Source organism: Crocodylus siamensis, chromosome 4 (genome assembly GCF_052110815.1).
Source record: "Crocodylus siamensis isolate JL-2025a chromosome 4, ASM5211081v1, whole genome shotgun sequence".
NCBI lineage: Eukaryota > Metazoa > Chordata > Crocodylia > Crocodylidae > Crocodylus > Crocodylus siamensis.
Window position 1 is genome coordinate 168549163 of NC_143398.1, and position 12360 is coordinate 168561522.

A 12360-nucleotide genomic window follows, 5' to 3' on the forward strand; every position below is an offset into this window, starting at 1 on the left:
CTAGAGTTCTAGATGTTACCCCCCCTCCCCTGATAATCCAATCATTAATGATTTGTGAAGTACTTTTTGATTCTCAAATGGGCACGTCTAAAGCCTAACTATCCAAAGCCTAATGAAACCACTGGGACACTTTCCAGTAATTTCAGATGAGCTTTGGATCAGACACAAGAGCAAAACATTATTATTTGCTAGAATTTGAAGGACTTTTCTCAGCAGACCAGTGTTTTAAAGCTGACTAGATTTTAGAGCTGAATAGCCAGTTAGTAAGCTTTTTAAGTCTGTCCTATTTGTACTATAGCAGAGGTTCCCAAACATTTTCTCACTGAGTACCCCCTTCCAGATTTACCAGCTGCCCATGTACCCCTACCAGCATGTTTTATATTTTAATCCCTTAAATGCCAATTATAATTATAATGAAAATTAAATTAATTGTTACACAATTTCTCTTGCATACTCCCCAGAGATGTCTTGTGTACCCCCAAGGGTACACATACCACAGTTTGGGAACCCCTGTACTACAGTATTTCAATAAAAGAAAAAATACCAATGAGATATTTTTGTACCATTTATTAAGAGTTGCCTTTATACACAGGGGACTGATGCTGTGAAACAATGAACCAAATTAAGCCCCACTCAGGTACATTTTCAACGTATCATTTAACTTACTGAGTTGAAATGATAACATACTGCTTCTGCGAATAGTAAGAAGAGATTCGATAGTGCCGATATTAGAAAAAAATCCTGCAAAAATAAAAACACAAAATACTTGTCATAAATAAGTTAATAGCTAGAGCAGGACACCCGACCAGGAAGAAGGGTACCATACGAACTTAGGAGATGGGAAAATCCATTCTTCTTAAGTGCTGTGGGTGAATTTGGTGCTTGTCAAGAAGGATTAGGTTCAGACCAGTGTGAATTCCCATGCTAGCTGTTCTTAGGCCATGTCTATAGAACCAGTTTTACTGGCTTAAGTCGCATTGGATTAAAAAGTGGGTTTGAGGAACTGGTATGGAATCTTGTCAAGACAATCATTTTACTTCATAAATTACTTATTTTGGTTTAGTTAGTGTCAGTAGTGAAGGACTGACTTAAGTTCAACTGAGAAAAAGCCAGGCTTTTGCACCGAGCTAACTAGACTCAGTTTGGAATCACATCCACAGTTCAATCAAAGTAATTCTGTTGACAAGCTCTTAAAAACCAAACTGAAACAATCTCTCTCCTCCCCCAAATAAGAACATCCATGTAGGGGTTTGTATTGGTTTACATGAACAGAGACACTTTCAGTTAAGTCAGTGCAAATGTGTCCCAACGAGGCCCACAAATTGGTCTTAGCCAGCAATACCCTTTTAGTTCTGGGTCTCTCAAGCTTTCTGATTATTCCCAAACGTGTTGGCTTTGTGATGTAGATTAATGCCGGGATTTAGCAGAGGCCAGCACTTCACACACAACCCAAGTCAGAACGTGAACCTTTGGTCTCCAAGAAATGGCAGAATGTATACAACTGGTTCCTGTGCTCTTTAGTCCTCAAGCAGCTAAAATACAGACATGAATGCCATTTTCAAATGGGATTTCTGCTATTTGTTTAGATATGGGGCTTAAAAAGGCGTAATTGGAACAGGCACATGTCAAAGCTTTCCCCTAGACTTACACATGCCATGCTTATTTGCTGGACTGAAGCCATTCAAACACATTTGAAGGAGGACATTGATTAAACCTCTCTGTACTTATCTTCATGAAATTAAGGAGCTTGAGGAGTCGTGTTAAGCCAGTAAACACAGTTTGCAGCATAGGTCCAGTTATGTTTAACATCAAGTTGGTTGGCCTTGAGCTAATCAAAGATTTCAGGAGGACCAGGTGGCACACAGTTAAACATCACTGGTCTCCGTCTCTACTGCAAAGTCAGGTTTAATACCATGTTAGTTAAGGTGACTGCTGAAAGTCACGTTCTAACTCAGTTTACCTTCCTACTGAAGGTACACCTTCCTGAGTGTACATAACAGAAACAAAAAGCGAGTTCCTCCAAACCCAGTATGCTCCCCATCCCCAAGTGTATACAAATTAGAAATCTCATTATTACAGTTCCTGGTAAAATGGACACTGACATAAGTCAGGGTTTACAGCTCAAATCCCAAATATGCTTTCATGTGACAGAACATTGCTGACCGGTTCCTTCACTTTTAGAAATTAAGGCACCAATTTAAGCAAAAGTGAAAGGTTTGCATGCAGCTTGGTGTATACAGAGCCAATATACCGTCTACAGAGCCACTGGGCTAGGGGGAACAAGCAAATTGATTTACCCCATTGCTGAGAATCCTGTGAGTGACAGAAGAGTATTAGTCAAGCAACAGATTCAGTCAAGAACTTCACAACAGGAACAAAGCCACTAATATACAGTACTAAGGCACTCCTACTGGGAAAGAAAGATTAGAAGGCAAATTATGAAGGAGGAACCACCAGGCTCCACTGTTTCAAGAGCTACACCATGGGCTCTGAAGCTTGAAGCCTAGCAGCAACGCTCAGCACTGTGAGCAAGGAAGACAAAAAGAGACAGTAAGACAGAGAAGGAAACCTGCAGCTAGAAGTAAGAGATAAATTTATAATGATGATTGAATTAAGTCCCTTCTATAGGGACCAAGAGTCAGCTGCAATGCAGACCATAACCTTCCCAAAGACAAGCTTTTTCAATGGCTTCCATTCTCACAGGGAGAAAGCAAAGTAAAGGCCCTCAGTTTTCTCGTTTCAATGTAATGAGGCTTCCCATATATTTTTTTTTTAAACTTACAGGACATCATCATCAATGTTATATAATGTACACAGGTGACAATGTTAATGTTTAAGAGAAGACTTGACAAGAGCAGCTCTTGCTACTCCCCGAAGATTCACTCCTGGTAGAGCAAGCCAAGGCCCTCGGCTCTACAGAGAACTTGAGGTTCCTGCCCAAGGCATCTTATCTTGGATATTTTGGAAACCAGCTCGACTACAAGTTTCTAGCAAGTTTTTACCAGCACGTACCAGCCAGAACACTGTGTCACAGTACAGAGAAATCAACTTTCACCAGTCAGTACTGGCAAGGAGGAGGACGACAAGAAAGTCTGTTACATAAAGACCTCTGCAGAGCAGGCCTAAAATGCTCAAAGCAATAGGTAAAACACATGCACCAAAACCACTTAGTTCTTCCATGTGACAACATAGTAACTATTAAGCTAAAGGGAGCAAAACTGTTAACAGTTTCCAGTCAAAAACAAAACAGTTGCAAGTAAAATGCTCTTTACATCAGAGATTAGGACAACGACTGATTCAGACCCCTAAGGCCAACAAGACTTTGGAAATTTCCCTTGTGTGGGTTGACAATGTAAAAAAGGCTGCAACTTTAATTTTCTAGCTAGGTCTTTACTTAGGCAAAAAAAGGCTAGCAGTGGGGTAAAAGGGAAGAAGAGAGAGAATTGCACACGTTCTCTTAAACTGTACTAGGTTAAAAATAATCTTAGGCTAATTAAATTGATATTTCAAAGTATTCTAAGCAGTTTTAAGAGTCAGACTATAATCTAGCCATTTCTATATCTATAGCATTAATTAGTTCTGTACAAGCACATTAGAGTAGTAACTTGATGTGCAACTTCTTCCCCAGGAGCAAAGGGTATCTGTACACGTGCTCCGGGGTAGAGGAGGCTCTGAGAGCCACTCTAATTAAAGCACTCACAATGGCACGTGTATTCAGTGGCCCACATTTCAGAATGGCAGCAGGGGTGCTTTAACTAAAGATCATTTCATGTGGGGGTTGCTGGAGCACAGTACTTAGCACATGCCAGCAAACTCGCAGCAGACTCAATTATATCGAGTCTGCTCCAATGCCTGCTAATTAGCACAGATTGGAGCAGAGCTCCATCACATGTCTAGGTGCCCAAGAGCACATTTTCATTGTGTATCAGACAAGCTGTGCATTTTACTTTTGACTCGCAATGAAAAGCTACTGTACATATTCACCTCCTTGCCAACAAGAGAGGAGGACAAGGAGACAAGCACAAATATATATGTTCTAGTCATGGAAGGCAGAGGGAGAGATTTGCACATCAGAATCCTGTGCACTTTTCCACTTGGTGCATACAGACGGGTTAATACCAAGAAGGAGCATGTGGCAGTCTAGTCTATGTGAAGGAACTACAGGCAGTTAAGCAGACCAGCTGTTGTTCACGCTGCTAGGTGTTCTTGTCCATTTAAGTGGGTGCCAGCATAGAAATAGCACATAAGATTCTTTCTTTTTGTTTTTTACTAATAGTATTTTCAATTTACACATTTTGCGTTGTGGTTTTGAAAATTAATTCAGGCTTAATCTTACTCCCACTATGGTCAAAGGAGAGCAGAAGTGGTTCCTTCATTATGGCCCTAAGATGCAGTGAGCCTCATAGAAGAGCCCGAGAGGATGCAGTTTCCTGTGCATGCTGATATACGCTTGGGTTCAACTCTTTTTATGGAGAAAGGAGCAAGATGTCTCCCAAGCAGATTTCTTCAGGTCTTGTTATGCTGTGAGCCACACAAATGTTGACTGGTGTTAGTGCTGGCTCAAGTTTGAAGCAGTCACACCTTAAGGCTAAAAACCTTCTCCATCTCCCACCTGCACAGCTGTGACTTGCCACTACAGGCCTGGTGATCCAGGCCAGGCTTCTCTCCCTGCTTTACCAGGGCTTGGGGAAGGGGGTCAGGAACAGGTAACTGTCCAAGTCACCTGCCTCTCCTGGAGCCTGGCATGGGCAGTGATGAGGCAGTAACTCCTGCTCCTCCTCATTGTCCCCAGCCACTGGGCTGCTAAATACTCCCACCAGCCATGGCATTGCACTGGCTCTGCTGTCCAGCTCGGTGAGGTGTTGACTGCTCCATCACTGGCTGGCCCAGAAGCACAGCACGGCGTGCTGCCCCTCTGGTTTCCTTCCAGCAACATCACCTGCCTCCCCTGGAGCCTAGTGCAGGTAGCATGCTGGTGGCTTGCCATGATGAAACAGCACCTCCTCATCCTCCCCCTCAACCTTCACCTGCCACTACTGGGGCTACTAAATGCTCCCACCAGCCATGGCATGCTGCTGCAGAAGGAAACCAGCAGGGCAGCATGGTGCAATCGGTCAGGCTGGGCAGCGATGAAGCCATCAGCACCTCATTGGGTGGGACAGCAGAGCAAGTGCCAGACGCCCCACCATGCAGCCCCCACCTCCTCCTCAGTACCACCTCATGCAGCTCTTTCTTTTGTGCTGGACCATGCTCTGCCTGTCCTGCAGCAGCATCTTGGTGCACTGACTCCAGCTTTCCATGCCTCAACCCCCACCTCAAGCTGTTGCCATTTTCAGCTGTACACAGAAGCACTATGTAAAAAATCCTGGGATACTGGATGACTTCAACTTGAGAAGCACAGCTGTGGAGAGTGGCTGCACCTTCATGGAGGTTATGCAGATCATGCAAGAGTCTGGCCTTGGAACAGCATAACAAGTGCCTTAAGCCACTCAAAGGTGTTAATGCGTGGTCCATTGAGGGGTTAGGAGCTCCGGGAGCCAACTAAAATTACCATGTGACAAGGCCCATTAAAATCTGCTGCTATTGCTACCAGGAGAAGTTAATGCTACTGGTCTGGTGGTGTAAATGAACACAAGGTTATTTTAGGAATTGGCTCCCTTGGAACACTGCTGTAACAAAGAATCTCTCCTGTACTGTATGATTTATCTTCATACAAAGCTTATGGTATTGGCAGTAGATGCTAATATGTTAGAGCATTACCCTTTGGGGTAATGGCAGCCATCATAAATGTCATGCCAGCTCCAAAAGCTTAATTTATACCATATTTTATTTAGCCATAATTCAAAGTTAAAAAATCAAATTCTGATCTCCATTACACTCACATAAATCCAGAACAACTCCAATGATGCCATTTGAATTTTCTAATTATTCTAGAATGTGGCCTGAAATATCCAGAAAGGCGCTGGTGCCTTTTGGAAATAAAACATACACCAAATAAGCAAATAATACACAGGGTAAGGAACTTGCTTCTTTAAAGTCATATGGTACCTGCCAGTGCACACAAACACCCCCCCAGCAAAAACTGATGTATGTGAACCAATGCTGTAAAGGATCTGGTGTTTGGATGTGTTATGATATGAAAACCACAACTGCCCTTTTTGTGACTTGACTTTGTATTTGAAGTTAATTCAAAGTTATACCGGCCAACTCCTGATGATTTCAGAGCTGCTGGCTTTGTCATGTGACTGGGCTAAGTGACACATACTGAAAATAGTGTGGGAGTGTTTTGTTTATATAACGAATGCTACCACATTTCTCATTTGCATGACTAATTCCAGAATATTTCCCCAAGTGTTTACAATTGTGAATGTGCCAGGAATTCTTCCTGGGGGAGCCAGGTTGGATCCCCACAGAGCATTTTAATTTCTAGGGATAAACAAAGCATTTAATGTAAAGTACATTGACTTGTGGGGGAGTATTGTATAGAGGAAATATTAATTTTAGGATTAAGAGTGCCCAATTCATTTCCAGGGAGAAAGTACACTGCACATAGGAATCTTTTAAGCTTCCCGGGTTAAAAAGTAGTTCACTATGAGGGTGTGTCACCAGTCAGTACTATATTCATTACAAGAAAGACTCCCCCTCCCCCGACATATAGCGACAGGGTCTTACAGAAGGCAAAGGCACTGGCTGCCTAACTAATATCTATAGAAACATGCTTCCCTACAAGTACTATACCTAGTCATTTAAAAAAAAAGAGCTCAGGTTCAGCTATTTTTTCCCTGGAAAGCAAAAAAGAGAGAGAGAAATACTGATATCTGAACAGGAGAGAGTGCAACTTTTTTTGGTCAACCACTTATTTTAAGTGCTATGCCTGCTTTTCCTTTCTTTATAATAATCCAGCAATTAGCTTGATATTCTGATGAACAGGGCTCTGTTTTCTGCTAATATCTGATGCTGTTGGGTCAAGCAGTTATTTAGGAGGTATAGATTGCTGGCCTGCAATTTAGCAAACTTGCTTGGTAGCAGCGGCAAATAAATGCACATGCATACTAGTCTGTAAACTTGTCTCCTGACACTGTAGTTGCTTTCTACAAATATACACACAAACACATACATATGTAATATGTAATATACATATCACTGGAGAAAGAATGAAGATATTTTATGGATTCAAGCAAAGGGGATCATGATCAGATCTCACTAATAATGAGACAAATTAGACACTGTCAGTGGTGACTTGTTTTCCCAATCAAATAACAAATTCTCTTTTCACAGCAGATATTACTTGCTGCAATTAGTTTTCCAAGTACATAAGGCAGAATACACTTCCATGAACTATTTTTTCTGCATCCTAAGTTCCTACTGAAGTACCAAAATCCCTTTGGATCTGCCTGATGTTGCCATGGCTCAGTGCAGCCAGTATACAAACTGCACAAGAAAAATGCAGCAAAGAGACTGAATTATGTTTCAGGAGTTAGAAAAACTTTATACATTTTTCTTAAAAGGGAGAGGCTTCTTTTCCTGTAGGCCTAGTAGAGTCAGGTTAGGAAAGCATATTTATCACATCTTTGAGCAAAGCATTGTTCATTAATTTAAGGTGGTTAAAATAAACCTTAAAAAGACTTTGACCATGAAATCAATATGGATTTGAACCAACATACCATTGATGGAAATGAGGATGTGGCTCAGACAGACAAGAGTAACAAGTGTAAAATTAAGCAACGGTGCTTCAATGACGGGGCACAACTGTGCTTCAGTGAAAGACCCCATTGACCCCAAAATATAATTATCCCCCCTCCCTTTTTATAGTATTTTGCTGGGACAGTTATAAATGTATGGGCACACCTAAAGGAATTATCCTGGGTCTTATGTTTGCAAGCATCCTAAATGAGAAAGTTAGATGTGACATCTTGTTCAGGGAGCAAAATAAATAAATAAATCCCTACATGCTCTTCCCTTAAAGTGGCTTTCCATGCATTGACATTACAAAGAAGAGGTGGGCTTAGCACCACTGCCACCTTCTTCAGTCCTGCAGAACACTTCATCAGAACCTCAACCAAGGCTAATAATAAATAAAATACATAAATATAAAAGTAGATGATTCATGGTTTCTGGGTGAGCCACAACAAGAACAAAAATAATAATTAACCACAGGTCTTGGCAGGAAATATTTTCTGCCTTAAGGAAAAATCTTCTCCTGAGGTGGAAAAGAAAAAGCTGGGACCTTCATTAGCTGAGCATAAAGCATTTCAAGTAAACCACATTTTGCATGAGACCTAGTGGTTCAACTTCTCCACAAAATGTAATTTGGCTGTTGGTATTTTAAAGCCCACCTGGTTTCATGGCCCTTTTGGCCAGTACTAGCGAATAATCAAGGTGAGACATCATCTCTGCAATAAGATTTCTGCCTGGCTAGCTGAGCAGCTGCTTGAGTAGGTGAATGCAGAAGAGGATCTTTTGTAGCTGCCAAGAAACTGAGGGAAGTCATGTGTTCTGGTAGGACAGCTCAAACATGGTGCAAGACTCCTCCATGCTCTCGTCCATATTGAGTCTCCTCCAGAAGGATTTCTGCTTCTTCTGCAGCTCTTTCCGCACACACCTGGGGCAAGGGACAGACTTCACTTTGCACTCAGAGTGGAAGACAGCGCCACAGCTCTCACACCTGCAAACACAAATCAGTTCCATCAATGAAAACCACACAATGACCAATGTTGCTGATCCGAAAAGCCACGTGGAAAGCATAGACTGTTTGGGCAACTCAGAGCTTTTAAGACCCATAAAGGTGGAGGAAGCAAAAAGACACTAGGGTATACACCAGGGCAGGTTCCTTAGCTGATGTAAAAGGCCTTACCCTCTGCTGAAATTAGTGGGTCTGGCTTTACCCATTTATATCTGTTGAGAATCTGGCTCTGAAATTTGAGCCTTGCAAACATAAATTACTACAATGATTAATACTTATTTTTTAAAACAGCAATATCAATATTTACCACAGAACAGGTAAGTTCATCTTCTACAGAGAAAGAGACTGCCTGTTCATTTATTGTTTCTTTGATAAAAAGAAGCAAATGCTCTGCGTTAGGTTGCAAACAAAAAGTGACAGCATCCACTTCTGTTAATGAGTATTTCTGAGCTTGCAACAATAAAATTCTGAGTTTCTTACTGGAATTCCACTGCTGTGGTCATCTGTTTTCTGAAAGGTGAAAGTGTTTCACTTCAACAGCAAACACTGAAGTATTCAACAAAGTATTCAAAAAAGGAACACAACGTTCCTGGGTAGTGTTCTCTGTGCGGCTTGTCTTATGTGAGAAGTCAGACTAGATGATCCCAATGATCCCTCCTAGCCTTAAAATCTATGCAAAGAAGTGCTTTTCTTTTCTAAAATATGATATTATGACTCAAAAGAACCAGATGTCCTAACAAAAATGATTGGTTACTGAGCTGTTCAAAGACAATGAAACATTAACTTCACAGCACATCAGTTCTGAATTACGTATCTTTGTCGAGCAGTTTTATGTAAGAGCTATGAAAACGGGAGAGCTAACCTATTTAAAAGTCTCATCTTTTCCAAAGTGAATAACCGGCTATAGTAATGATCTGGCTTATCTGCGATTGTTGGTATCCAAATAAGAAAAGGGTTGTTGATGCTGCTGATTTATAATCTTAGATGAAGTACTTCTATTAAATAATGAACACAATAGAACAAGAATCCTTGGTGATATTATTCCTGTAGTGGTGCTGCTCACCCGCATGGTTTTACCAGATCTCTCAGTATCTGGTGTTTTTCTTAGGTCCCAACTGGTGCAGTCAAGTGACTGCATGAAAATTTTGGCTTTCATCATTTCAAAAAATGAAGTTTCTAGCCCTCAGGCTTGCACAGACAAGCATGTAGAAGTGAGAGATTGCCTTGGAAAGGTCAAGAAACCAGAAGACAAATATGAACGAATCATACTTGATTTAAAAAAAATCTCATGGTTTTTGAAACGTAGGATTTCCAGTACTGTGGGTGGCTCTTGGAGAAACAGAGATTTCCTTTTGTCCATTTCCTGCAAATGCACCTCTGCTCCAACTTAACAAAACAAAACAAAACAAACATAGTTCATCCTTATTTCCTGCTCTCCATCTATATACATATACAGCACTGTCCAACTTTCACCGGCTATGCAGTTTTAAGAAGTCTAGATTAATAGAAGCAGAACCTCAAACAACATGAATTGTCACCACTGCTTTGCTATCAAGGAAGCCATAACAATACCAGCCAGTGGACCCTTCTCCTACACATGGCTAGTAGTTCTCTAGCACCAAGGTCTAGTTATATCCCTCACAGATTTGTAGCCAAACACATAATTTTTTAAACGTGGGACTGGCCCATACACAACCAGCTTCCTTGGATGTGCACGTTCTACTGACTTCAGGAGTCATGTTACTAAAGGGGACCAACCAGGGTTGGGGGAGAGAGAAGGGGTGGCATGCACGATAGCCACAACTACAGTGGTGGTGTGCTGCTGTGATCAGCACTGTGGCAGCCAGCGCTGCCCTGAGTACTGCAGTAGCTGCCCAAGGTGCAGGGTTGCCCAGCTATGCCTCTGCTTTAGGATAACTACTCACATGCTTAAAGTTAAGCATTTGCTTTGGTGCTTTACTGGACTGTGACTTCAGGGAATCAATGCAGATAAATAAGAGTGACAGAGACAGAAAACACAGCTAAAACTTTTAAACTTTAAATCACTCTGAACTGACACTAATGGTGATTTTATCAAGCTAATTTCCCCTTGTTAGTCAGCAATTTACAATTCTCTGGAAGTTGCTAGAGGCTAATGATTGATGATGAATGTAATTTTGTGTTCATTCAGTGCCACTCCCTTCCTTCTCTTGATAATTCTCCCGAGCACTTGGGGAAGGAAAAAAAAAAAGTTATCAGAAAATGGTGTTGAAATCGAGGCCTGCAGGATTACAGGAGAACCAAGCACACCTGTTCTGGCCAGCCAAAGGTCATCACCAGAAAAAAGGAGAATGATTTTACAACTGAAACCAATTCACTGTTCATTCTGTAATGCAATAATAAAGATCAGGTGGAGATAACTTACTAAAATTAACTTATCACATAACTAAAAGAAAAAAATACATTTTGATGCAGAGGATGACGATCATAGAGCAGGCGTGGGCAAAATGGTGGATGCCGCCAGCAGCCAGACTCCATTTCCCAGCAGCCCTTGCCCACGTCGCTGTGGCTGGTTTCCAAGGAGACCCCAGGAATGGCAGTGCCATGACAAGCAGAGGATCACAGCTTTGCCCCAGCTCTGGACCGTGCTGTCACCAATGCAAGATCCCAGCCCTGGAGCGGTTCCCTGCTGAGCTGCACACTCTGCCAGTGCTGCTGGTGCTGGTTTCCATGGAAACCTTGGCCCTGCATGGTCACAGCCCTGCTGCTGGGGTTTCCATGGAAACTGGCTGTAGTGATGCAGGCAGGGGCTACTGGGAAATGGTGTCCACTGTAGGCGCAATCTGGCCCATGGACTGGACTTTGCTTGCCCCTGTCAGTCACAGAATTGGAGAAAATGAGGGTTGGAAAGGACCTAGTTTGCCCCCCTGCTCAGTGCAGGAACTAGATCAGCCCAGCCAAGGTTTTTTCTAGCCACGTTATAAACCTCCAAGAATGGAGATTTCACAACCTCGCTGGGTAACCTGTTCCAGTGCTTCACTATCCTCCTAGTGAGACAATTTTTCCTAATATCCAACCTAAACTTCCCTTGCTGCAACTTCAGACCACTGCTCCTTGTTCTGTCATCTGTCACCACTGAGAACAGTCCAGCTCCATCCTCTTTGGAACCAGCCTTCACATAGTTGAAAGCCACTATTAAATCCCCCGTCTTCTCTTCTCCAGACTAAATAAGTCCAGTTCCCTCAGCCTCTTCTTAGAAGTCATGTGCACCAGCCCCCTAACCATTTTTGTTGTCCTCTGCAAGACTCTCTTCAATTTGTCTACATCCTTTCTGTACTGGGGGGCCCAAAACTGGACATGGTACTTGTCTGATGATGATAATGCATGGGATATATCCATACTTCATTAAAGCTTTTGACACTGCTTCACATGGCATATGGCATCCTCTTAAGTAAGGTGATATGGCCTAGATCAGTGGTTAACTGGTGGTTGGCAAGTGCAGATACAGTGAAAAGTCTGGGTGGTCAACTACCCCCTCTGCTCTTTCCCTCAGCATTTCTGTGATGTCAGGCATCATCATGCTGAGTTTCACATATGCCACCTCTCCGGAATGGGAAACAGCAGCGCTGCCTTTAGGCACCACTGTAGGCCAGCTAGTTAGCTGTGCTGAGAAATCTCAGCTAATTGGCCCAGGAGCA

General features: G+C 42.3%; 1 protein-coding gene across 3 annotated transcripts in view; it reads right to left on the reverse strand.

The window, feature by feature from the left end:
• Positions 1–4811: 4811 nt before the first annotated feature.
• The window catches only part of PLEKHM3 (pleckstrin homology domain containing M3), a 128987-nt gene continuing 121438 nt past the window's right edge, over positions 4812–12360 (reverse strand). For all 3 annotated transcript variants that reach the window (XM_090044853.1, XM_090044852.1, XM_090044854.1), the window contains one exon: positions 4812–8665. In XM_090044853.1, coding sequence (XP_089900979.1) covers positions 8488–8665 — 178 coding nt within the window. In that variant the 3' untranslated portion in view covers positions 4812–8487. The remainder of the gene's footprint in view (positions 8666–12360) is intronic.